The sequence below is a fragment of the Colletotrichum fructicola genome (assembly GCF_000319635.2).
Source record: "Colletotrichum fructicola Nara gc5 chromosome Unknown KSG_Nara_v1_contig02, whole genome shotgun sequence".
NCBI lineage: Eukaryota > Fungi > Ascomycota > Sordariomycetes > Glomerellales > Glomerellaceae > Colletotrichum > Colletotrichum fructicola.
Genome location: NW_027094052.1, coordinates 5,018,254 through 5,044,243, shown reverse-complemented (window position 1 = coordinate 5,044,243; position 25,990 = coordinate 5,018,254). Strand labels below are relative to the sequence as shown.

Genomic DNA, 25,990 nt, shown 5'->3' with positions numbered 1-25,990 from the left:
CTATTAATGACATGTTATGAGTTTTGAGGGTGAGCTTCCGATTTGCGACGCGCGGGTTCTCGAAGACTTCGCGAAAATGGATTCAACGTCTCAAGGTAGATGCTTCGTGAATGGTTTCGATGAGATTAGGTAGCCGTCCGGGTGGTCTAGTGCTGTGTGAACTAGCACTAACAATTTTGCGGGGGAAGAGCGACCCCGCTTGCTGCATATTCTCGATAGCCGCTTCACGTCACAGAAGGTGCAGAGGCAAGAGCATGTGTGTCGACAAATAAAATTACCCAGTCTGGTATATGACCTTTTAATCGCTATAAACATGACTTTTTGTCTATAAACCTCCCCAAGCCCAAGATACACCCATGCACAAAGACATTTCAACCAAGGTTGAACTCGCTGGCCGCGTTCATGACCATCCTCATCTTCGCCTTCATCTTTCTCTCCATCTCGCTTGGCTCCTCGCCTCCAGCAGTGTTGATATCCTCCATGGCGTTACCTGACGACTTCTTCTCGCCACGTCTGCCAGCGGCCTTCTGTTTCATGACAGTCTTCTTGCCGCTGTGGTCGCCGCGACCGACACCAGATGGCGCCTCACGCAGACCGTAGGCCTTCGCCATGTGACCCAGATGCAGCTCGGTGATGTCGAAGAACACGCGCTCCTCCTTTACGTGGGTAGCGTATGCCCTGATATGAGAGCGGAACGCCTTGCGAGCTTCGTCGAGGAGAGTCTTGCTCGACGGCAGGAGGAGGCGCTGCTCGAGGTGGAGTTGGAGGTTCTCGGCACGGGCATTGAAGCTCTTGTCGGTTGCAGGCAGGGGCTTAGCATCAGTCTCGACGGGGAACTCCATTGGTGTCGTAAGGCCGCGCTGCAGAACGGTGTCGTAAAGCTCGGGCTTGGGGGGGGTGGCGTTCTTGGCCTTGAGATGCTCGATGTAGCCTTCTTCGCAGCCAGGCATCAAGAACAGGACGGCCTTTCCGGGGCGACCAGCACGAGCGGTACGACCGATGCGATGAACGTGGTCGGCGGCGGCGAAAGCGGGATCGTATTCGACGACAAGTTCGACGGAGGGCACATCGAGACCACGCGAAGCGATATCGGTGGTGATCAGAACTGTTGGGTCTTTGCAGCTGCTGTAGGACGCAAGTGTGGCCGTTCGGACGGGTTGGGGAAGGGAGCCGTGTAGCCTGTGAAGGACGATGTTGGTGTTGGCTGGTGACGTGATGTATCCGGCTGGGGCGACGGTGTTTGCCGTTCCTGATGGATTGGCCGAGGATTTCTCATCCTCGGATTGCGGTTTGCGGAGGAGATCGAAGTGGTAGTCGACGGAGTCGGCACAAGATAAGAAGACGATGGCCTTCATCACCGAACCCTTGCGTGAGAATGTTGACTTGAGGAGCGAGATGAGGGTAACGAGTCGCAACTTGGCAGGGACGATAACGTAGTTCTGCTTCAGCTGCGCCGGCGCCTCAAACTTGACCTCCTCAGCACCATCCTGGTCCTCTTCAGATGTCGTGACGTGTACGGCGTCCTCCAAACTGATCTCGCCAAGCTTCTGGACGTTCATCTTCATGGTAGCGGAACACAGAACGGTGACACGGCGCTTCGGCAGACCAGTAAGAGAGACACCATTTGCCGTCGTATCTGAGAGACCGCCCTCACGGATCTTGCCAACAATGGTACGCAGCTCCGCCTCGAAACCCATCTCCATCAGACGATCACCTTCATCGAGGACTAACCACCTCACAGTACCGACATCGAGGCTCTTGGTGTTGTTGAGATGATCGCTCAGACGACCGGGTGTGGCGATGAGAATGTTGACACCTTTCCTCAAACGGCTCTTCTCAGAGTGCTTACTCTCACCACCGATGACGGTTGTGCTGACGAGGTAAGGTGGAAGGATCTTGGCGAGAACGACATCAATCTGCCGGCAAAGTTCGCGTGTCGGCGCCAAAACGATGGCAAAGAGGCCCGAGTCTCTCTTGATCTGACCCTCGACTGACAAGATCCGTTGGAGGATGGGAAGCAGGTAAGCCAGAGTCTTTCCGGAACCTGTTTGCGCCTGCACAAACGCATCGCTGTCTTCTGTGATGAGTTGCGGTATAACCTTGGCCTGGATCGCAGTCGGGGCCTTGAGCTGAATCTTGTCGGATAGCGTCAGGGCGAGACGTCGTGAGATGCCGAGGGCGTGGAAACTGGCAGCTTCGGGGGATAACGCGGCGTTCGACGGTTCTCTCGCAACTTCCTCAACCTTCTCTTCGCTCGGGTCGTCAAACACAGTCTTGGGTGTCGGGTTGAATGAGAAAAGTCTGGAAGTGACCTGGCCGTCCCTCGGCCTGCCGCTGGAGATGCTACCCGGCGGCAGCTTGCCGGTCTGGTAGGAGCTTGGCCTCGGAGGGTCGGCTCTTGGTCGCTTCGCCGGGCGCTCGTGAGAGCCATCGTCATTGTCGGCTCTGTGAGACTTCCTGTTTCCGGGCGTCCATCTTTGGGTCGGCGGGGCGTCTGAAGATGGTGATGAAGGACGTTTGTCGCCGCCCTTGTTCGCAATCCTCTGCGCCTTCACTCTGTCGCGCCATCGTCCTCCCTGGATCTTGACGTGGGACTTGATGGGACCCGTCCCCAGGTCAAAATTCATAATCATGCCATCGTCCGCCATTTTTGCTGATGAGATGCCGTCGGTCGCAGCGATGATGAAAGGTCACTGAGGCGAAGTCGAAAAATAAAATTTCAGAAGCAAAGCCTTATCGCGATCGGCGTTTAGATAATGGCTCCACTCTTATGCGTTGCCCCGCATGGCGCTTGGACCCATACCACCCCGGTTTCCTGTCACAGTGGCGTCGACAACACTGAACTACTACCTAGATGCGCTCAATCCCATGATAAGAGGCCGGCCCTTGGGTTTCCTCATCAATAACATCGCAACAGCCTCATTTCAATTCCCCTTGAATGCCGAGATTTCCCGATTCTTCCGAACTCAATCTATTGCAATGACGTTCCCCCGGTGGTCCGTAAGGCAGGCCTCTCTCGTCATTAGACTTGCAGGCTCACTTGTTTCCCCATGATACCTTAGTCGAGAAAAGGTCATTCTCCATGTCTTCTTTTCAACCACAAAATTCCTTACGCCTTGTTTTTTCCCCTTGCTTTTGAGGAGTATCTAAGTGAATCACTGAGCCTCCTAATCGCGCCACACCCTCAAAAGATGTACGTAAGGTGCGCCTTCAAGGTCTTGCCCCGGTTGCAAACCTTCTTTACCTTTTCCCCCTTCCTGCTGATTTCTTTCCATAGTCAAATACTTGCCAATCCTTCAACGACATCTTGAACTGCTCTGCCGACGATATGGATGATGCTACGCTGCAGCTGGTTCTCCAATTGCAGCAGGCCGACCTCAAAGAGCTTCGACATGAGGCCAGAGGCTGTAATAACAAGGATGGATTCCTTCTGGACGCAGATCTTGCCTTTGAGATGTACCAGGAGGAGCTGTCTTTTCTCGAGACCTTGTTATGGACAAACAACTGAGTCGACGCTTCAACGAGGAGGAGGGAGCCGACGAAGAGGAAACTGGCGGAGAGGACACCGACGAAGAAGAGGAAGTTGGTCAGGCAAAGATAAAATTGGAGAGACTGAGAACCGGCATGATGATGTTAGCGCGAGATTTCCTACCCCTTGTATTTGGTGGAAGACTTCTATGCACGCGGGATATGCCAGATGATGGGGGGCCATCCGAACACAGAAATGCGACATGTGCATGAATAAGCACTCGCAGACCGACCTTCCTCAGACCACCTGCGACCACAAGTATTGCTCAGGCTGTCTCATCAATCTCTTCGGAGCTTCCATTACCGACGAGAGCCTTTTCCCTCCTAAATGCTGTGGAAATGCGTTTCCTGTCGCAGAGCACATCCTCGGCAATGAGCACGTGGAAAGATGGCGCGTGAAGGAGGTTGAGTACACGACACCCAACCGAACATACTGCCATGTCCCTGTCTGCTCTGTATTCATTCCTTCGAGCAATATAAATGGGGACGTCGGTATTTGTCCAGTATACTGGCACAGCACTTGTACTCTCTGCAAAGGCCCAGCGCATCCCAACCACGCCGCACATGGTGGCATACAATGAAGCCCTGAAACACTTGTGTAGGATTCGTACATTATCTTCATTCCATCATTTGTATCACGGGTTTAGAAAAGCAAGGCTATATCTCAGAGAAATCACGAAAGTCGTCTTTAAAAGGCCAGGTTACTTCACCGGCGGAGCTTACGCATCAAGAAACATTATTATGATTGGAAGTATTCGTCATGAATTCTGCTAGCCGGGCAGTGCCCACTACATAAGCAGTATACAATCCGTATGTCCTATATCTATGCCAAAACGACTATCCTCGCTGTTGTTATCACTTTTGTTATCGCTGTCGTCGTCGTCCATCGTCATTCCTATCTACCTCTACTGCAGTCCTTATTAGAGTATAGGTACACTACAATATATTTATGGGGGAGTGACACTGCCCGGATAGGCAACTGACACTGCCCAGCTAGCAAAACTCTTCGTCATATTCTCGGGCTGTCCTTGACGAATTTCAGGTGCTGTCGGCGACTTGTCTGTTGCCCTCAAAACCGGCCGTCTTGCACCATTCCACTCAGGCCATTTGAGACCCCTGATTCCTTCGTCTAATGGCCTCTTCAAACTCTCACATGCTCAAGTGGCTGTCGCAAAACGACGGTAGCATTTCCGTCAAAATACTATTGCAACCTATTCACCATTAGTTTGTTCGGCCAAAATGTTATCGTTACCCTCATCCCGGGGCCCCGGTGAAGTTCAGACGAGGTTTATCAGGCGATTCTCACTGGCTCAGTCAGTCGTCAAGATAACTTCTTCTCCTAGGGCTTGTCTGGGTTTCCCCGCCAAATACCTTGTTCACGTATGCCTCGACGTATTCAGGAAACTTCTGATTTGGTCGCGTCATCTGAAAGCAACCAAAGACCGAAGGTTCCTGTGATTTGGGTTGGAGTGAATGATGCAATCGTGCCTTCGCCAGGGGTGTGCCTGCAAGCTTGCGCATCGGCTGGCTGCTATTCCCACATGTAATTCGTCCACTCCAACGCAGGAGGCCGTCTACATCTGGAAGTCAAAGACCAAGCCGTCGGCAACCCAACAGAAAAGCATCGAGCTTCAGATGTCGGCCCCGGAGGATGTGTTATTTTATTTCAGCTGCCCCCGCCTTCGCTTTCACCTGACCTACACCGTTATGCTCGGCTGCGTTCTTGTGAACAGGCGCAGGCTCCCCAGCTGCAACAAGTCATCTCCATCTTGCACTCAACTTCCAACTCCAATACTTCCTTGCTTGAGTGTAATTTGTCAGCATTTCTTCTTGAGACCCATGAGCTTTCCCCGGCAGTAAAGTCCTATTTCACAATTTCGATCTGAAACGACATCTCATCCGTCTCCTCTCGGGACTCGAACGGCTTTTGATGAATCCTACTCCTATCCACCTCGAACCCTCACTAATCATCTCTACTCATCTCATCTAATTGGGTGAAGATGATTTGCCACGACATCGACGAGGAGACCCTGCACCTGGTCATCCAGATGCAGCTCGAAGATCTAGAACATATGAAGAATTGCAGAAAGGGCAAGCAGAAAGAAGGTAGTCTTCCTGACTCAGAATTCGCCTTCGAAACCTACCAGTCTGAGCTTAAGACATGTGAGCAACGAGTATCGGACAGAACCATGAGCCGGAGCATCCAAAAGGCCACCCGTACAGATGGTAAACTTGTGACAGTATTCGCTGCACAGGAGAGGCAAGCTGAGCGCGACAGAGAGATAGCACTTCGCCTTAGCCGCGGCGAGACAGTCAACCAGAACTCCTTTCAGACTTCTGCTAATTCAAAGACCACTTCCCCAGACGAAGATATGTCCGACTTAGACGCCGACATGCTTCGCAAGCTTCAGAAGCTCTACGTGTCTGCAGACGCCGACGATGACGAGACTCTAGACCAGCCAGAGTCCTCCTCCTGGGCAGCTTCGCGAAGCGATATGAATGGCACCACGAAGCCCGTCAAGGTAGCGAAGGAACCCTGCATCAGCTGTCAGGACAGGTTCTCCATCACTAAATTGTCCCGCTGTCCTTGTAGCCACCTCTACTGCCATGACTGCCTCCGAAGTCTCTTTGAAGCATGCCTTACACAGACGAATCTCTTTTCCCGGCACGTTGTTGCGGTCAGCAAATTCCCGTTGACAATCATCGCCCCGTCCTCGGCTCCAAACTCGTGGGCCAGTTCCGCGCTAAGGAGGTCGAGTTCTCAACCCCGAACCGCACGTACTGCCACCAACCCACCTGTTCAACTTTCGTGCCCGTGGAGTTTATTAAGAACGATATAGCGACGTGTCCGCGATGTGTTTATAAAACATGCGCCATATGCAAAGGCGCAGACCACAGGGTGAAGACTGTAGCCAAGACACCGCTACGCAGTTTCTGCTACAAGTCGCCGCCGAGAACGGATGACAGCGATGCTTCTCTTGCCGACGCGTTGTGGAGCTCGAGCATGGTTGCAATCATATGAGTGAGCTTCCCATCATACCTGTTCCTACCGAGCGTTCGGCTGAACCGTTCTTGAGCCTGCAACTGCGGTGCCCAGTTCTGCTATACATGCGGCCTGAAGTGGAAGACATGTGTATGCGAGCAGTGGAACGAGGAGCGACTTTACGCTCGCGCTAATGCCATCATCAACAGAAATGCTGACGCTCGGCATTTCGACGCTGAGAGGAGGGCACGGCTGGTTGAAAGGGAGGCACAGAATCTGGTCCAGAACCATGAATGCACACATCAGGCCTGGAGATATCGCAGCGGTGTCTTCAATTGCGAAGAATGCCACGACACTCTGCCTCGATTCATCTACGAATGCGAGCGGTGTCGAATCCGTGCTTGTCGGAGGTGCCGTTTCAATCGCTTTTAACAAGAACACCTTCCACTCAGCGTTCATCATCTATTAAAACAGTTCGACAATAGAACCAAACTTTTGGGATTTAATATTGATTATTGCTCTGGAGCAAAGGGGATCAGCACTGCTGGAATTGGAAGACCAGAAGGAGAATCACAATGGGGTTCACTTAAACTGCTGCAGAGGGTGATGAGGTGAAGGATAGAAAGCAAACTGACTTGGCCAAGCTGGGGACAAAAGGGGCCGTCATGCACGTAGACTGAGAGCAAAACCTTGAATGCGATCACAAAGATTGGAGGACAAGCAAGAAGGCGGTTTGTCGTTGGGATTTAAGGAACGTCCCGTACTATAGGCGAGATCGTATGCCGTCGTCGTGGCTACCATCGTCGTCGAACTATTACTATCATGACTTCTGCCACCGTCTTTAATAGGAGTAATTAACTACACAGGAAACATTTCCGTATAGACACAGGGAAGTTGGGCGGTCTCATGTAAATGACGCGATCTCTCTTTCAGAGAGTGCTCTCAAGATGAGACTTTGTCATTTGCTAGCTACTTAAGCTTCCAAGATGAGATATTTGCGAATTACTCCAGAGTCCAAGATGGACGACTGCTCTCCAACGGCCTAACCCATGCCAGTCATCTTTGAATCCCCGTAATCTCATACAATGCCTGCGGTACTCTCCCTTCCTTCTATTCAGGTGAATCGGTTGAACCTGCATCTCGCACAGGACGGCAGAAGACAGTCGTCGCATCGTCGTCGCATCGAAAGATGAACTCGCTCAGCCTGTCATTGCACCCCTCACAAGTATGCTCACCATAAATCTTGGTCCAACGACCATCATGCTCGCATGCATGGTTCCTTATGGCATTTCGCCGGGCTCGAGTCAAAGCAGCAGCGCGCTGCTGGGGGGTCATGTTCCGGGCGTTCGGCGCTCTGTTGACTCGTTGTTCGGCGCCAGCGAAAAGCCTCGGCTCGTCCCATTGGCGACAAGCGCAGGTCTTCCAGGGTGCTTCGCAGAGATAACAAAACTGTCCTCCGCAGCGGCAAGCTGAGGATCGTATGATTAGCGGGGACCTGGGATGTGCATGTATCTTCTGAATAAACTCACTCATGTGGTAGCAACCCACGTTCAGTTCAACGATTGCCCGGCACTTGTTGCATCTTGGCCACTTCTTCTCAGCAGCCAGCTTCAGAACTTCTTGCGTCGCTGTGTCTTCCTGGCATACGTCGTTGCGGTCGTGCTCCATGCGCTTGCACAACACGCACGTCTTTGCTTGACAAGCAGGACAGGTGGCGATGTCTCCTTCAATGCTGGTAGGAGGTATAAATGCTGAGCACTGAGACTGATGACAGTAGGTTCTGTTGACTGTCGAAAACTCGATTTCCTTGGCGACGAATTCCTGCATGAGCTGTTTGGGTATGATGTGCTGTACCTGATCCGTGGGGATGGGTTTTCGGCAGCATCGGGGCGGGAAAAGACTCTCGTCTACCAGAGATAGATGGAATAGTTTTTGCAAACAAGTGGCGCAGTAAAGGTGGTCACATGAAGCGAGGTAGAAGTTGCTCGGATCATAGTCCTTGGTGCAGGAAATGCAGGATCGGGTCTCTAGCTGGTCTGGACCTCTTGACCTTGTGCGCTTCGAAGCTTTTCTGGACGCACCCCAGGAGGAAGACTCGGGCATGTCAACGATAGAATCATTGTCGAAAATGTCGGTGTTGCAGACTGTATGGACAGCATCTGCGGCGAGGATCTCCTCGGTGACGATCTCATCCGCGACGATCTCCTCGGCCCTGGAGCTCTCAGCTGGCTGCGAAGTAATTGGGTTGCTTGCGTCCGGTACAGCTTGCTGCTCTGCCGGGGCTGTGATGGTTGTAACTCTTGGGTAGGTGCCTTCCTGGCGAGCGATGCGTCTGCTCAAGGCGCGGTCCGCGGCGAAGGCCGGGAAGGACACAAGCTCGGCTTGGTACGTGTCGAAAGCCACGTCTGCGTCAGACCGATCGGTTTCTTTAGCTTTGCCCTTGCTTTGGTCCTGCAGTTCTCTGATGTCTTCCTGTTACAGCTGGACAACCAATTGCAGCGTCGTTTCGTCCATGTCATCGAGAAAGGCAGACATGATGGCTTTTGGTGATGAGAAAGGTGTGCCAGAAGAAAAGCTTGAAATCCTGGAAGGTTGCGTCGCTGCTTTCTGCACGACGGTCAGTTTTGCGCCAAGGCACTTGAAGGTGAAAGCATTTCCAGCAAGCCTTTCAAACTTGAAAGATAGGAAGGCGCCAGAATGAAGAGAGAGGGGGGAGAGAGATGAAGAGCGGCGGAGGAGCAGACAACCCCAACCCCCCCCCCCCCCTAGATTGAAACTTACCTTTCATAGAAAAAGGTTGATCGAGGTTGAAGAAGAGGAAAAGCTGGTACGATAGTGAACGTCGAAATGCGAAGGGAAGGTGGGTTGCAAAGGCGGCCGCGACGATGTAGAAAGAAAAGATGGAAAACCTGGAGAGAGAGGGTGAAGATTGGGCATACAGTTGAAGTGAAGTGATCTGGCCCGCAAGAGAAAATTCTACAGAGCTTCGGAAGCGTGTAGAAGGAGCATCTACTTGACACCACATGGAAGGAAGGAGCGTGTAGACTTGGGTGAGTACGACAGTAGCAGAGATTACGATGGGGACGGCTACGACGAAGACGACAACAGACAGTACCAACAAAGGATAATAATGAACAATAGCAGACGATGACGATAGTGCTTTAACATAGAGTGCACATGAACTGACGGGAAAAGTAATTGCTCTAGCACAAGAAAAATACGCAGTCTTATTTAAGAAGCCTAGATAGGTATCCAAAAACAAAGTCTCAGCTTCAAAGAGTTTCTGAATAAGGAGCAATAGACACGTCGTTGCACAGCGCTATGTCAAAATATGTCATGAGATCGGCAAAAATGCAAAAGTTGATGCGGCCAGTGTGGATTGAACACACGACCTTCAGATTAAGTGATTGAAGTTGACTTCAGTCTGACGCTCTCCCAACTGAGCTATGTCCGCCGCATTTGATTGGTGACGGGTTCTAGTCCAGGCTAGGCTATGTAGCGCATTTGGGTGGAGCACCCACAGAAACGACATCTCACGACCACATCCCTCACCCGTTCATTCACCCAAGCCAGTTTTGCATCGTCGAAATCTCACGCTCAATTGTCGTTGCTATGTTCTAAACTTGCAGTTTTCTTTTTGGACTCCCTTCAATTGCTCATCTCCCCTCACAACAAAATCGCTTCACGAAAGCCACCCAGCATAAACCCCCAGCTCCTCCCTCCTCGCGCCCTCCATCTCCCCCAAAACGCCCAACAACTTCACCCTCGCCCCCTTCTCCCGGCTCCACCCCTCCAGAAACTTCTCAACCCTCTTCCTAGTCTCCTCATCGTCCCTCATCACCAGCGCCAGCGCATCAAACCCGCCCGCGCCCGGCACAACCCCCCCAAGCACGCCCTCCACCCCGCTCACAGCATCCAGCAGCTCCGTCTGGCTCGGCGGCTCAATCGGCACCCCGCTGCCCTCGCCCATCTTCCTAATTAGCCCCCTCACCTTGCCGACCACCGCGCCAACCTCCTCGGTCCGCCCATCCTTCAGCACCGCCGCCAGCGCCTCATTCCGGCCCTGCAGCTCGTCCCACAGCGCCTTGCTCCCCGCCGCGTCCTCCTTGCGCCACGCGAGCACCTTCTTCACCATGCCCACCGTCTGGCTGCCGCAGTCCACGTCGCACATGCGCAGACACAAGCCCGGCGCCAGGCTGACGCTCTTGTCGACCTCGACGTCCCACCCCTGGAACTCGTCCACCTTGCGCACCAGCGCCTCCGCGAACCCGGGCTGCCCCGGCGCCCCGAGCCCGTCGAGCAGGGACGGCGAGAAGCGGCGGTACCGGCAGCTGCCGAAGACCGCGGCCGCGACGTCGAAGCCGCTGCCGACTTTGCCCTGCGCGGCGCAGTGCGCGGCCTGCGCGAGGTTGTGCAGCGTGTGCTTGCCGGCCTCGGAGGCGAGGTTGAAGAGGTTGGAGGGCAGGTGGTGCGTGAGGAGGGCGGCGGTGAGGGAAGTGACGAGCGCGGCGGAGGAGCCCAGGCCGGTCTTGTGCGCCTCGCTGAGGGTGTGGGGGTACCGCGCGAAGCGGCCCTGCTGCTGGGCGGCGGCGCCGGGGGTGGTGTCCGGGAGGGAGTAGTAGTCGTTGTCGGCGAGGATGATGAGGCGGGTGGATGTCAGGGCGTGGTTTGGGCGGCGTTTGTTGATGCTGGCGATGTAGGTAAGGGCGTAGGAGAGCGTGGTCTCGACGAAGGGGTTGGGGTTAATTTTGGAGCCGCTGGGGGATGATGTTAGTGACTTTTCAAATCCTAGACGTGCGGGATGTTGGTGAGGTTGGTTCATCGAGGCTACCATCTCACATGAGATCTCACACCTCGAAGTGAGCGATATCAGCCCCTCACCGCAACCACTGACCCCACCTCACCGACAACCATCACCACTTCACTTCAACATATCAAACGTGACGAAACTTGATCCAAGCCGAAAGGGAAGCACGTAAAGAGGAAGCAACTTACACCTGCAGCTGCGTGACGGTAATCCCTCCATCCTCAGGCGCGAGATGGAACCCGTACCGCCACGTCGCGTCGAGGAACTGCGGGCTCTCGACGATAATCTCCGTCAGGTGCACGCCGGGCGACGTGTGAATCTCGGCCGCGACGACATTCACCCTCGCGCTGAGCCCGAAAACAAGGCCCGTGTACGCCCGGTCGAGGACGAGATACCCGCCCGCGAGGAGCACCTTCCCGGGCGCCGAAACGGCGGTCGCGGTCGTGTCTGCTCCGGCCGTCATTTTTTTTTCTTTTTTTCTTCCTTTTTTTGCGACCTTCCGTCTCTTGTTCCCCAACTGCTTAGTCAAGGTAGTCGCTCTGTTGACCGTTTGTAGTCTGTAGACTGTAGCCTTATGTTGAAGGGCGGGCCTTCTCGTGATACCTACTCTAGCGTAAACAAAATGTCTCGGGCAAACTGAGGAACTTCGTCTTATATAAGCTATCACTTAGAGAACCCCTCTGTTCTCTACTTATTTGTGATTACCTAAGACGTGCTCAGCTAGCTTACCTAAGGTATCCGTACTCTACCACAGAGACGATGGACGACGGAGACGGAGGACGGAGACGAATAACGACAGGGACAACCGAGACGAGGATAACGATGATAACGACGATAGCGACGATAAGGCAGGGGCGTCTATTGTCTTTCCCGTGCTCGCTTAAGCTGTGCTGCAACCTGCCGACTTCCCGAGTTGCGTTCCTCAAAAGATGATGAGAGAAAAGAAAGGACAAGATCGCCAATTGGAACAATTTCAGCGGGAAAACCGCAGTGTATACCCTTCTGAAACTCCGATCTGGAGTTGCAATCAGAGGAGGTCAAAGAGGGAGGGTGAGTTGATGACGCAGTCGTGATGGAACCGTAAGGCAGAAAGTTTGGGCCAGCGTTGAGGGAAAAAAAGGCGGACGACCTCAGGTATGCATCGTGGGGGGAAGAGACAGTGCTAAAATACAGTAGCATCCGAGTCCGCCAATTCTGCCGCCTGCGCTGTTGCTGCATGATTGGCACCTTACTGTGCCTCTGTTTGCCGCGACTGTGTTTGCCCGCCCCATAAGCTCCGGCCCCCAACGCCGAGGACGGGAGTGACCCCATCCGTCCGTCCAATTGGAGCGGGCGGCACCCCGATGGATTCGTTGTCGAGCTTCTGCTGGATCAACTGAAGAATTCCAGCATGGCAGCGAACCAACACACACTATGCCTTTCTGCCAGACGTGCCTCCCCGATGCCCATAGCTGTCAGACCTGCTTCCGTCCAGGAGCTTGGGCCCGTTTCCTGTCTCTTCCGTGTGTTCTTGAAACATGCACGGCATGCCGGACGTCAGAGCTGCCTTTGCGGGCACGGACGGAAGCGGCGGCCTCTTGCTTGCCAGGGGCACGGCCTCTTCGAAACGTCAAATCACGCATTCATCTTCACTTCGAGTAAGGAACAAGCTTTGAACAGTTTGACATAATCTTCTTGGAATGCCAATGTCTGCCGATAATATACATACAGCAGGATCACAAGCCCCGTTCTGTCATGGGCATGTCGTAATCTGACCTTCGTAGATACCGTTATCCGTGTCCTCCCGTCCGTCCGACCCGTCCCTGATCCCTCTATGCTGCAGTCGTCGCGCATTCTACCCGCGCGCGCCCTTCTCTTTTTTATATGCTGAGTGGAGTAGTGTCTATCGTTTGTTGCGGGCCAATGGCCGTCATCGCTCGCTTTCCGAAAAAGCCCCTGTGAACGGGTGGCTCTGCCCCTTTGACCCTTTTGCTTCCGCAACGCCGTGGTAACCCGCCCCGAAACACGTCGGGGATGAATTCGACTCCCACACCCAAATTCAGACTCCTAAAAACCAAGCACAATGTGACATAGGAAACGGAAATGGAAAAGATGCCTCCGGCGCACAACCTAGCCGCCCATCCTACCCAGACACCCCGAACCCTCGGTCCACCGGCGTCAAAACACACAACGGGGTATCAAACAAAACGGTAGTTGAGGGCAATTACAAAGGAAATATGGTAATCTGAAAGGACACGCAGAGCTGCTGCTCAATGCGTGCTTCGATGAATTGACAAAGAATGGTTGCGGTCGAGGAGAAGCTTAGTTTTGGGCAGCAGCTTCCTCACCACCGCCACCGCCGAGGAGCTCCAGCACCTTGTTGACAACGGCGCTGGGGTAGCCGCGGCAGAGCATCTCGCCAACGACGCCCTTGGCCTTCTCGCGCTCCTCGACAGCGAGGAAGGCGCGGGTCATGGCCTCGTACGTGCTGGGTTCGCGCTTGTCGTGAACGACGGAGTCATAGATGGACTGAGCCTTGTCGATGTTCTTCTCAGCAGCCCAGCCGTGGATCAGGGTGTTGGCGATGTACGGAGTCATCTCAACACCGCGGCGGCGCATCTGTCCGAGAACTGCCTCGGTGTCGGCAACCTTGTGGTTGGCAACCATGGCCTCGAACAGAGCCTGGAAGAGGCTGGCGTTAACAGAGACGGAGCGGTCGGCCATGACGGAGTCGAACACCTTGCGGGCTCCCTCCATGTCGTGGAGGTTGCAGCCGCGGGCGTGGATCAAGGCAGCGAAGTGGACGGGCTCGGGCTTCTGACCAGAGGCGCGGATGGCGTCGAGAACAGCCTCAGCCGCGGCCATATCAATAGGCTCCAGGGTAGCGTGGGTGTCAACGAGAAGCTTGAATGTGTGCGCGGTGGGCGCAATACCCTTGGTCTTCATGCGCTCGTAGTAGGCAAGGACCTTAGACTTGTCGCGCTTGGTGGTCAGGAAGAACTGCATCATGCTGTTGTAGGGAGCGGGGCGAGCCTTGTAGTTGGGCATGGCCTCCATCTCGTCGAACAGCTCTTCAGCAAACTTCTCATCGCTGACACGGCAGAGGGCGTTGACGATAGTTCCGTAGGTGACAGAGGTAGGCTTGATTCCAAGAGCGCGCATCTCAGCAAAGTAGAACAGACAGTCGTCAATACGACGAGCCTTGCCCAGCTTGCCAATCAGAGCGTTGTACAGGAAGGAGCTGGGCTCGACGCCCTCAGCCTTGGCACGATGGAAGATCTTGACAGCCTCGGAAGCCTCGTCGAAAGTCTTGGCGGACTCCTTGAGGGTGGTGATGTAAAGACCGAAAGTGTTGGCAGAGGGGGCAGCTCCCATGGCGAGCAGCTCCTGGTGGTACTGCTCGGCCATCTGGCGGTTGCCCATCGTCAAGCAAGCACCAACCATGGCGTCCAGGATGGAAGACCAGCCGTAGCGAACGACGGCGTACTGGGGCAGGAGAGGAACGTCGGTGCGGGCCATGGCGAGGATGTCGTTGCACAGCTCCATCTTGCTGTCACGTGCAGCAGCAGAGATCAGCTTGGCGTAGGTGATGTAGCGGGGGTGACGGCCAGCACGGCGCATGTTGCGGAACCGGGTGAGAGCATCATGAAGCCTGGGACCCTTGCGACCGTGCGCGCCCTCCAGTTCATCAGAGATAAGCGAAGAGCCCTTGAAGTCGGTGTTGTGCGCATACGGGTCGAACGAATCCTCGAAGCTGGAGACAGTGGCGGTGGATGCGAAGGGAGAAGCGGAGTTGACCTGGGAAGCGATCTCACGAGGGTCCGCGATACCGCGGCTGGTCATGAATCGGTGGATAAAATCAACACCCTCCTCGACCTCGTCAGCGTGCTCCGGGCTAACTGCGCGAATTCTCTGGAACATCATCTCCGATTGAGACAGACCCTCAGAGACCTGGCCGGAGCCAATAAGGGCGATGGCAAACATGGCGGTGGGCTCGATAAGGGCGGCGGTGACAGGGGTCTCAGGGTTGCAGAGGATGCCCCAGTAGCGGGCCGCAGAAGCGACATCGCCCTCACGAACGCTGAGAGCCAAAAGTGCCATGGCGGGGGTGGCGACGGGCTGGAAGTTGATGGGCAGGTTGGCAAACGCCGCAATGGCAGTGAGCTTGTCACCGACGTCGGCAGCGCGGGTTGCCAGACAGCTCATCGGCTCAGCTCTCACTTCGGCCTCGACAACCTGAGCCCAGCGAAGAGCCTCGTTGAAGATGCCACGCTCAGTGAAGGCCTTGACGAAACCAGAGCTGACAATGGCATCCTTGATGTCGCCAGCGCGAACCTCGTACTCCGTGATGATCTTCTCGTAGAACTTCATGGCGCCCTCGACCTTGTCGGAAATGATGTAGGCGTGAATTACTGCGGCGTAAACCTCAGCATCGAGTCTGTCGTTGAGAGAGGGCTCGCCCTTGTCGTTAGCAATGGCAAGGTCCTTGTACTCATTGTAGCACTCGACAGCGCTGACCAGGTCACCGGCATTGGCGAATGCCGTGATCATGGCGGGGAACATGGCAGCAAAAGGAGTGACGCGGTTCAGCTCCATGTGCTCGTACAGGCGGAGCATGTCATCGACACGTCCGGCCTGAGCACAGGCAGAGATCAGCTGATGGTAAGACTCAGCCGAGTAGGACGCCCTCTGGGTGAGGACGGACTTCTCAAACATCTCCATAGCAAGACCCAGTCTGTCGTCCTCAGAGAGGATGGCATGCTCAAGCTCGTGGGATGCGAACATGAACTTGCCAGGCTCGTCCATGCCACCAAAGCGAACGCGCTTCTCGTCGAGGGATTTCTTCAGAGCAGCGACCTCGAGAGAGCGGGCCGCGAGAAGGCCGACCAAGATGTTGTAAGTGTCGCTGTCGGGGACCACCTTGCGGCGGAGCATATCAGCATACACGTCCAAAGCCTTGGAAACCATCTCATTCTTGGCGTTGGGCAGGTGAATGGCGGCCATCAACAGGGCGTTGTAGGCACTGGCGATGGGGGGCACGCCGGCGACCAGCATGGCCTCAAAGACGGCCGGGATCTCGGAATAGCGGCCATCCTCAGAGAGGTGGTGCAAGTGGTCGGCGTAAACCTGAGATTGCGGGTGCACGGGAGGGGTGGCGGTGCGGATGCTGAACGGTGTCCTTGAGGGGTCGATGGCCGGGGAGTGGTATGAGCGGACGGCGGGGGAGGCTGATCGGACGGAGTGCTCGGAAGCCTCTTCCAAAGCCTCCAAGCGGTTCCTGTGTTCGATCTCTCTCTCTAATGCTGCGTCGATCTCGGCCAGGGCGGCCTGGGCCTCTGGTGGGATGTCGGATAGTGCCTCTGCATCCTCGGCAGCGTCCTCGAGATCGAGAGCCTTGGGCTCGGCGGCAAGGACAGCCTCTGGCTCCGGCTTCCACTCAATCTGCCTCTGGAACTGGAACTGGCTCCATTCCTTCTCGAGATCCTCCTCGGAGGCCTGCTCCTGCTGCTTCTGCAGGGCCTCAAAGTACGCGTCTAAGCTTCCATGCTGGCTGGTGAGCTTCTCGTGGCGATGCTCGGGAAGACCGGTGGTTGTCCGCTCGTGGTGGAATGCGGACTGGAGCTGGAACGACTGAAGACGACCGAAGCGGTTGGTGTTCCGGCGGGCGAATGAGGGCCGGTTCTGGGTGTTGAGGATGGGATGTGTGGCAGCTACGACGGACTGGGCGTAGCCGTTTGTGAAAGATTTCGCGAATCCTTGACGGATGAAACTCTGATAGAGGGAGGAGTAGATGGTGGGCATTTAGAACTCGCGGGGAAGGGGGGGATTCTGTGGTTGGATTGTCAGTCACAATTGTCTGGAGATGCAGGATCGACAGGAAATTGAGGAGCAGCTGCCAACGAGAAAAAAAAGATTTGCGCGGTGCATTGCAGTGTTCAGACGAAATTTCCGAGGCTGGACTGCCGTGTTTGTTTCGCCACGGCAAAATCCCGGACGAGGGGCGGCGAGTCACCACAATTTTGCAGCGACGGGAAGGTGATCTCGTGAGAGAGCAGCAGGTGGGAATAATTCAACTTACATGGGGGAAAATGTGAAGAGTCCGTTGCAGGTTCATTTGACAGCACTGTAGCCGTCAAACAAACGCGCGAATCTGATTAAAGAAGGGGGTATAATTGGGATTGGAGGGAGGAGAGAGGAACAGAAGCTGGAAGTGAGAGCGAGGGGGGCGAACTAGAAGTATTAGAGATGCCGGTAGATTTTCAGAGTGACCGAGTGTGAGTGTGAGTGGCAGTGGCAGTGGCAGTGGCAGTGGCAGTGGGAGGAAAAGGCGAGCAGCGGAGCTAAGCTAGGGACTAGAAAGGTGGGAATTTGGCACACTGGAGCGGGAGCTTTGTGAGATCGGACGGAGTCAATGAGACGTACAGCCGAGTACCTACGGGCTACGGGCCACGGGGGACCCACGGCTCCTGCCATTGCCATTGCCATCCATGGACCGCAATGCATATGGCCCGCCTCGGTGTCCCGCCTCTTCACTTTGATTCAGCAGTCTTCTCCCAGTGGAGATCTGCGCCTTTCTAGGACCGTCTTTTTTTCTTGCAGTCTCCTCCGCTGGAAGGAATGGGGAATGCGACAGAAGGGCACAGCTACGGGCGCGCTAGACCGGGGCATGAGGGTTTTGGAGGCAGGGCATGGGTGTTGCTGCAAGTGACGTTCACACTCATTTTCACATTATCATTTCATCAGTATTTGCGCAGTAGACTTCAAATATTGTGTGTTCTATGTCGAATACAGATACAGCAAGTGACTTCAAGCAACACCTCCACTGAAAGATTCAATACCGTGACGGATTTACTGCGTATGTCTCCGTTCGCGTGGATTCGGAGCTCTCTCGCTCAGTGACGGCAACAGGGTGGATTCGGGAACTTTAAAATTACTAAATGGAAGCGCGTTTTGGTCCCTGCTTTCCGATTCCCTCTCTGGCGCCGATACTTGGTGCGTGGTACTTTCCTGCCAGACCAAGGCGAGCGGGTTTAATGACTCAGGCACCAAACCCCGACGCCGTTGGGGCCTTGATCCGCGGCTTGTGAGTGGCTCAGTCCCTCTAGCCTCAGTGGCTCTCACCCGCGAGCTCCCTGTCGTTCTTGGTGTCCCAAAAGCAACGATTAATTGGAATGGATCTTGACTTCAAGCCTGAGATGGGGGGCAACGATGCTCAAACACCGGAATACTGAGGCAAAACTCGAGGAAGCAATAGGTGGCCTTGACGCCTCGCGGTTCCGATATTTGCCTTGCTCGACACCCTTTGTCGCAGGCCGCAGGGCATCAAGCTGACAGGTGACGACGTGGAGAGAACGGACGAATACCTCCCAGAGACCGGACGGATGCTTCAGCAACGTCCGGCACCGACTCCACGAAGGTACTGCCTTGGTCTGCGTGTCATCATCCACTGCTGCCTTTCGCCCGCCAACGGGAAATGGCTCACGGCTAGCGGTACTCACGCGCGCAGACCGTAACGGCGGAGGAGAGGTACTCCGCGGTACTCGACATGCGACAAGATACCTCGCCCACAACTCCTACAGGTCTCCTCCAAGTCCCTTTGCGAGATGACGACTCCCTGGTGACGCCTAAGGACGCGAGATTGATCATCGCTGCAGGCTAAGCCAAGCCCGCTGGAACGTCAACACCCTCTCAAAAACACGGGGAAATTTGGGGGTTCAACGTGTGAAGGGGGGCTGCCTCCCAGCGAAGTCCCAGCAGTCTTACAAGTTACGAACCCAGCCGACTGCCAAAACGGGCCTGATGACTCTTTGACGGTTGCCCTGTGGCCCCTGCCAGCGAGAAGAAACCGGCACCAATGTGCTGGAATGGCGGGGGAAGCCAGTCAGGGACTCAGAGGGCTGGCTGACCAAGGGCGAAGGCCGTGGACACGAATAGATGTCGGTGTCCATGACCAATCACGGGCGCCTCAATACTGGGAGAAGCCGGAAGGAACGGGAGGGTCGGAGACTGGGGAGCCACAGTGCACCAGGGGCAGGTGCAGGACTCTGAGGACTCAAAGGGAGCCCGTCCTGTCGGGAAGCAGCCTCCAGCCCCACCTTCCATCTCCGTTTCCACCAGTGGCTGCAACTGCATCTTGGCCCGTTACTTCCCCGCTGGTAGCCTCCGCTAACGACCAAGTCGCGCCTGCTCATTGGTGATTCACCACCAGAAACCAATCACTCAAGACGCAAATTTTTCACCTCTAGCAACCCCTCAACCTCATGCGCATGAACGAACCTACCTACGGAGCGGACCTCAAGCTCAGCTCCCGCTGCAACCACACATACTACGCATGCAGTACACACGCAGCAGCGATGCCGTCTTGACAGAACGGTGAGGTTCAGAGTACCTTGCTAGCAGCATCTTGCCTCGATATCGAACGGAGGGATGTCGCCAATGACTGGCTGATATCAAGCATCACGGCTCTGAGACCTGCGAGATCTCAACTCGATGGAGAGACAATCTCGTTGACCAAACAAACACGTCCATGGCCGTGCCCTCCTCGCGCCCAGCCGCAGATCAGCATGCACGTCTTCAGAATCGAGGCCGGGTAGTCACCGTCACCGCCCCGCGAGCAGCACGCGCAGAAAAGAAACAACACATCAACACCGCCAGTTCAACCCTCGTCGGCGTCCCTGCCGGCCCCATATATACCATCGCTCACCTATCCAAAACGAGCCAAAACAGCAAACACTCAATCCCACGCTCACCCGCCTGCCTTGTCCCTTGCGTCCGCCGACGAATGGCAGCGCGCCCAAAACTGCCAGTGTAATCTGCCCCAACAGACCCTGACCTGTCCGTAATCATTACCATCTGGAATCTCACACATGGCACGGAGATGGCGATGCGATCTCCATTGACCAACTATTGGTACCGATTGGTATTTGTTAAAGTGGCAGAGGGAGCCAAATTGAATCAGGGCTTACAGCCGTCTGGCACGCGAGTCTGGCACCTTGCTGATGGAGCCTGGGAGTTCTGCCCACGACAAATGATCCTCGAGGGGTTGCACGTCGTGCCCTAACAGACGTGACGTGCTGAGACATTGGCCAACATGCTTCCTCCACAATTTCGCAATTGAGCACCGGCCAGCAATCCCCTAGCTCTGACAGATCGCGCCAACATTTCCCGCAATTCGTGGGGGCTCGTTCACGACTTTCAGGTCACGCGGCCATCCATTCACGAAAAAGAGCCGCCATGTGTTGCGGCACGGCACACACAGCCTAGGAGCCCACCGGTTCCCAAAAAACAGGATCTAGTCCAGGCACCGCTTCGCCGCAGGCATGGATGACCATGAGTAGTGATGCGGATGCTCAAACTGCGAGAGCCACGTTCTCGTTGCCTCGGAGGGCGGGCATCTGGTTGCGCCGTCTTACATCCGGCCGCCGGACATGAGAACTTATCCCCGTGGCCTTGCCAGGTGGCCCTCAATATGCCGACGCCGACGGCCCAATGCCGCTACCCGGCCCTCTGACTGCTCCGACCAGATCTGGATGCTGCTGCTGCGTATCCGTCTTTACAATCTCCAGCCCTGGGCTTGTTCCCGGATTATTCAGCCACTAATGCGCTGTAACCTGCGCCCATCCGCCCTAGAGCCAAGACTGGCACACTGGCGAGCGGTCCGCCTGTCACCGAGATACATCGGCTCGGGTCTCGGTGAGAGTGGGTTGGTTGGAACCTGTGGAGGATCGACCACATCCCCTGGCCTGCGACCTCGCATGGGGCTCAGCTTACGTGACACCCGCAAACGCGCAAGTCCCTTTGACGACCCTTTCGATCCTGCGCATCATTGCGCAGCATCACCCTCGCCTCATGTTTGCATGTTTGACATGTTTGCTTCCTCGGCGGCTTCGCCCTACGGCTCCGAGGTAGGGATCGGGGACCTTCGGGTGCAGGCTGCAAAGCAGCAGCCATGGCCCATGGCCCATGGCTGTGCAGTTTCACAAATCACGAGGCTGACAATGACGATGGTTGCTGAGGCAGCTCAGCGGCATGTGACTACTTCCAAATCAGGGTGCATGCGTCACACAGACTCCAGAGGCACAGTCGTAGGAAGCATTGCGGTGCAAGAAGATCACAGGCGTGGCAGCGGAAGAAGTGAAGGTAAAGATAATTTTACTGTATTTGTCTCGGGGCCTTTTTGGGCACCATTCTCTCTCTTCCTCTGAACAACAATCATCCTCAGCTCGCAAGCTTCTCTGCAGTCAACACTGCGTACCAAGTGGTATCGTACTAATAATCTCAAAAAAGTGACAAAGCAAATCAAGAGCGAACCGACTGTCGTCGTCGCTGCAGTAGTTTTTCCCCGCTCCAATAACGCCGTCGCTGAAGTAATTGTTCCCAAAAGGCATCATAGTGCCGGACGCTCGCTCTCGCTAATAGTTGACGCTCATAGAATAGGACGTTGCTGATCACCGTCCTGGGTGTAACAACCCGTGGCAAGTTGCCATTACCGTCCATCGCTAGTGTATGTATTGTTGTGTATATGTTTTGTTGTTTTGCAGGTTGATCAGATCAATCATCTGCTGTAGGAGCTGCCGAGGGTGGAGATGGAGGCGCTGGACATGCCGGACTGAATGGAGAACATCGGCCTGGCGGGGTAGTCGGAGTCGAAGTCGGCGATGCCGATGCGGCTCGCGACAGCTTGTTCCTTGAGCATGGCAATTCTGGAGAGGTTGTTAGTATCGTCGCATTTGATGGTGTTGATTGAGGTGTTTAGACTTACTCATCTGCGCTGATGCCCGCGAGTTCGAGGTTGCACTTCTTGAAGTCGAAGGGGGCGGAGATGTCCACGCCCCTGGGCTTGGCCTCCTTCCTGCTGCGCCGGATGACCTTGTTGAGGAAGACCTTGAAGCCGTCGTTGTGGGAGTCCATGGCTGCGTCGGTCTGCATTATGGCTGTTGTTGTGTGTGTGGTTGTGGTGGTGGTGGTTGTGAGAAGGTGGTAGTGTGGTGCGAGGATCGAGGTGGTATATGTAAGTGCGGTGTCGCGGTCGTACACAGGGATGAAGAAGTGAATGTTTTGTTTCTCGATTCCGAGGGATGCCGGGTGACGATCTCCGACATGAAAGATCGATCGGTTGTGTTGCTGTGTTGGGGTTTATATCCAATTGTTCCTTGTGCTTTCCTTTCTTTTTCTGAATCTTGCCCTTTCCAGCTTCTCGGGTCCTTCGCTCTTGTTGGGTAGTGATAGTGTGTGCGAGTATGCTTTCTTTTGCTCCTTGTCTCGATGTGATTGTGTGTGTTGTGTTGTAACTTCCTGCGGCTCAGCCCTTGGATTGAAGATATTGGGTAAAGATAGGGATTTGAGTTGGTGGAGTTAGATTGCGAGCTGATTCCGAAAAAGAAAGCAGAGGTGAGGGTGGGAGAAGCCAGAATCATATATCTCCATTTCCCAGATCGGCGGGTGTGTGGTGTGGTGTTGGCAGCAGGAAGGGGACGGGGGAACAGCCGCACTGCACGCGCAATACCACACCACCACCCTTCACACGCCCTGCCCTACGGCAGACGGGGGGTGCGGAAGGGTGTGTGTGTGGAGGTGCCGGGGACGTACGCTGCATACGTACGACACACACCCCTCCTCCCGCTCCCTTTGGAGAGAGTGTTGCCTTTTTGCGTCCCATCTCATCAATGCCAGAATCATCTACCTAGCGCTTCTATCTCCCCGAAGGACGGGGAGGAGGGGGGGGCGTGTGGAAAGAGAGGGTGGAGTGCCGTGCTCTGGTGCTCCCCGGCATGCCATTCGAACATTTGCGTGAAGGGGGAAAAATTGAAGAAATGTGTCCGTCCGTCGGCCGACGGGCGCCACGCTCTTGGGCAAAGAAGGTTAGGTGGAGGGTGTGTGGCAGGGCGTGAAGGCTTCATTCTCTGAAGGGGGGTACGATCTTTGAATTCCTGGGTGGGGTGCAAGGTTTTTTGGGTTAACGGACGTAGAGAGGGACGGACGAGCCTATCCGTAGCTACTAGTCGGCCTTTCTTTTCCCTATGGGCCCTTCTGTCTCTCAATTTCACGAGGCCCTTTCAGAGAGGGTTAAATTGGGAATCTGCTATGAGATTACGGTATTTGGGCAAGTAATGCAGCAAGCCGTGCAAGAATTTTGCAGGCAGGTACTCTTTCGCCGTGTCGTTGCCCAAAAGAAGACTTGACTTTGCTTGGCCGTGGCAGGGCAAGGCTGATCACGAACCGGGGGGTTCGGCGATGGGGTGATGGTGATGGGTGCTTACACTGCTTCAACTTCCAACGACGAAAACGAGCAATGCAGAGAAAAGTTTGATCGGGGAATACACACACGCTCGTCAACCTCCCAATCAGAGCACGATCCTGCCGCCGCCGCCGCCGCCGCCGCCGCCGACTCCTCCAACGGCGACGGCGATCTGACTGCGGACGGCAGCGGTGGTTCAGGCAGCCTCTGGGAGGAATGCGGCGTGCTGTCGTGCTGGGCAGAGCCTTGTTTCCACGAGAGACAGGTACGCGTGCAGACACAGAGTTCGGACTGGGCGGACTGCGGACGGAATGCGTGCGTGTGTATGTAAAACTGTAAAACTCTTTTCTTCCTCTCCTTAACTGCGAGATTCTGAAACTTCGGCGACGACGGTTCGGCAGGGGTGTGCGCTGTTTGGAATTTTTGCTGTCTCTCTGTCTCTGGTCCTGTCTCCTGGCGATGTTTCAACGTTTCCAGCGACTTACACGCACGCACACGCGCAAGCGGGCAACAGCACACACGGCCTTCCCGTAATGGCCCATCAATGCAAAAGGTACAGCACAGCAACACGCGAGATTGTCGTGCGCTGCACGCAATTTTAACGGCTTTTTCTTTTTTTTGTGGGATCGCTGTGCTCGGTCAAGGAAAAATGCAGGAACAGAAACACAGACAGGTACGCGACGCACGCACTTAAACCGTACAGATGGAAAGATCAACATCCGGATGCAAGGGGGAAGTGCATCACGGCTGACCAACCACGGCGCGGCCTACGGGATCACTTGGTCTTGTTTCTTCAGCGACATACAACGCGCTGCGCGCTGACGTGCCAAAGAAAGGGAGAATAAGGGCACAAACACACACAAACGACACATGGTCGGATAACGGGTCACGCGATTCTGAGGCCATGTGCTTCGCGGACGCGGCGACGACGATCTGGGGTTACATGTGTTCTCTCTCCGTCTCCTTTCTTCGATAGTGTCACAATGTCCCAAATGCGACCTCCTGCTGCAGCCTGCGCCGTACACTTAGTACGGCGTCTACAAATAACTCTCTGCAGATATAAGCCCCAAGGAACAGCAGGGGGCGACCCCTGCATTTTCCGACTCTGGTGGACGTGGGTGCCCTACCAACTCAAAAGGAATTGCAGCAAGCAAAATGGCACGTCGCCGTCGCCGATGCCGTGGCCGCCGTGCTCCTACTCCTTTCGGGGACCTGGTCGGATGTGCTGCAGGGGGGTGTGCTACCCACGCATTGCCCAAATCTGTGCTTCTTCAGTCATCACCATCCTGTGCCTGGCCGCAATGCCCTAGATAATCTGTGCGCAAGCAGAACCTGAGAGTTGGCCGACTGCGCGCACGCCGCCGCACAGCTGCTGCCCCTGGTGGAACCCCAGCTGGGGCCGGAGTGCCGGGGCTCGCCTGTGGGGGCCGCGGGGGCGGGACATGGGAATGACGATGGGGTCACAATGCCGGACCCAAGATTTGTGGCCAGGCAGGGGGTGATTTGTGAAAGGTCGCATTGGGCTTCAACATTTTCTTGTTTGGGTTGCGTGCGGTGTTGATGGACGCCGTGCGATGCCGCCGTCCGGCTGCGGCGGCGGCGGTCGTCGGCATGAACGGAAGAAAGGACGGTGATCACGATTTTGTGTGTTTTGAGAAGCTTCAGAGGGGGGACACACCCGAAGCCGAGGAATCTTGACCGGAGACTATCTTGTCGGGCTTCACCGGACTTTTTTGTTCCTACGCGTGATTCACACTTTCGCTTTCGGCGCGCGGAGATTGTATCGCGACGTGTAACTGATGTGAATTCAAGAGTGCGACGGTTTCGAAATGTGTGAATTGGAAGGGGGCAGCTACAACATTCCTCGCATTCACGATGATTACCGACTCGACTCAGCCAGCCCTGCGCCGTCTCAATATGACTCTGATAGACACTCTTGCGACTCTGATAGAGACCCATTAGCCAGTGACTCGGAAACCCATCTGTAGACTAGCGCCGTTTTCCTTTTTGCTTCTTCAGCAGAGTTGCGCTGGCGTTGATCTGGCAGATTACTTATACAGCAGGCCGCGGCAGGGGTAAACTTGTGGATGAGCAAGCATTCCTCGGGACTTGCGGTTGGTCGGTCAGTAATCAACCTGCACTCTACTAATCACAATGCCACGGAGGAAGAAAAATAAGGGATGGCCGAGACCGAGGATCCAATTGAAGCCCTATACCCACCTTAAACCCTGGTGACGATATCGATGATGACAATCTCTCTTGCTGCCCACCCCCTTGTGAGCCGCAAGGCTTAATTCTCAATGCAGACGTGCCCAGTATGGACCCCTGGGAAGGACCACTGATGGGGGAGAAGGAGAGAGATCGGGCCATTGCTGTCATAATCCCTACGAGCCCAAATCCTTCCCCCCCGAAATTTCGTGATCACCGCGTTCAGGAAACGCATCACCATCCGAGT

At 55.1% G+C, this 25,990-nt stretch overlaps 8 protein-coding genes across 8 annotated transcripts; 2 read left to right on the top strand and 6 right to left on the bottom strand.

Moving 5' to 3' along the window:
* Nucleotides 1–371: 371 nt before the first annotated feature.
* On the bottom strand, nucleotides 372–2,648 carry DBP7 (ATP-dependent RNA helicase DBP7; the record flags this gene model as incomplete). Its single annotated transcript, XM_032033014.1, has 1 exon — nucleotides 372–2,648. One exon carries the CDS (start codon nucleotides 2,646–2,648, stop codon nucleotides 372–374), a length of 2,277 nt encoding a protein of 758 aa, XP_031887640.1.
* Nucleotides 2,649–3,191: 543 nt separating this feature from the next.
* Nucleotides 3,192–3,508, top strand: CGGC5_v004156 (uncharacterized protein; the record flags this gene model as incomplete). Its single annotated transcript, XM_032033015.2, has 2 exons — nucleotides 3,192–3,215; nucleotides 3,278–3,508. 2 exons carry the CDS (start codon nucleotides 3,192–3,194, stop codon nucleotides 3,506–3,508), a joined length of 255 nt encoding a protein of 84 aa, XP_031887585.2.
* A 2,020-nt stretch (nucleotides 3,509–5,528) lies between these two features.
* CGGC5_v004155 (uncharacterized protein) lies at nucleotides 5,529–6,139 on the top strand (the record flags this gene model as incomplete). The annotated part of the gene is made up of 2 exons (XM_066151235.1): nucleotides 5,529–6,050; nucleotides 6,122–6,139. 2 exons carry the CDS (start codon nucleotides 5,529–5,531, stop codon nucleotides 6,137–6,139), a joined length of 540 nt encoding a protein of 179 aa, XP_066009320.1.
* A 1,482-nt stretch (nucleotides 6,140–7,621) lies between these two features.
* rbrA-0 (putative E3 ubiquitin-protein ligase rbrA) lies at nucleotides 7,622–9,046 on the bottom strand (the record flags this gene model as incomplete). Its single annotated transcript, XM_066151234.1, has 3 exons — nucleotides 7,622–7,980; nucleotides 8,041–8,954; nucleotides 8,991–9,046. The coding sequence occupies 3 exons, from the start codon at nucleotides 9,044–9,046 to the stop codon at nucleotides 7,622–7,624; spliced, it is 1,329 nt and encodes a 442-aa protein (XP_066009321.1).
* Nucleotides 9,047–10,193: 1,147 nt separating this feature from the next.
* Nucleotides 10,194–11,781, bottom strand: ERG8 (Phosphomevalonate kinase; the record flags this gene model as incomplete). Its single annotated transcript, XM_032033018.2, has 2 exons — nucleotides 10,194–11,268; nucleotides 11,507–11,781. 2 exons carry the CDS (start codon nucleotides 11,779–11,781, stop codon nucleotides 10,194–10,196), a joined length of 1,350 nt encoding a protein of 449 aa, XP_031887763.2.
* A 109-nt stretch (nucleotides 11,782–11,890) lies between these two features.
* On the bottom strand, nucleotides 11,891–12,536 carry CGGC5_v004152 (uncharacterized protein; the record flags this gene model as incomplete). The annotated part of the gene is made up of 3 exons (XM_066151233.1): nucleotides 11,891–11,921; nucleotides 12,048–12,176; nucleotides 12,490–12,536. 3 exons carry the CDS (start codon nucleotides 12,534–12,536, stop codon nucleotides 11,891–11,893), a joined length of 207 nt encoding a protein of 68 aa, XP_066009343.1.
* A 1,083-nt stretch (nucleotides 12,537–13,619) lies between these two features.
* On the bottom strand, nucleotides 13,620–17,412 carry CGGC5_v004151 (Pentatricopeptide repeat-containing protein 5; the record flags this gene model as incomplete). The annotated part of the gene is made up of 3 exons (XM_032033019.1): nucleotides 13,620–17,067; nucleotides 17,107–17,126; nucleotides 17,377–17,412. 3 exons carry the CDS (start codon nucleotides 17,410–17,412, stop codon nucleotides 13,620–13,622), a joined length of 3,504 nt encoding a protein of 1,167 aa, XP_031887762.1.
* A 4,440-nt stretch (nucleotides 17,413–21,852) lies between these two features.
* CGGC5_v004150 (uncharacterized protein) lies at nucleotides 21,853–22,226 on the bottom strand (the record flags this gene model as incomplete). Its single annotated transcript, XM_032033020.1, has 2 exons — nucleotides 21,853–22,000; nucleotides 22,060–22,226. 2 exons carry the CDS (start codon nucleotides 22,224–22,226, stop codon nucleotides 21,853–21,855), a joined length of 315 nt encoding a protein of 104 aa, XP_031887761.1.
* Nucleotides 22,227–25,990: the final 3,764 nt, after the last annotated feature.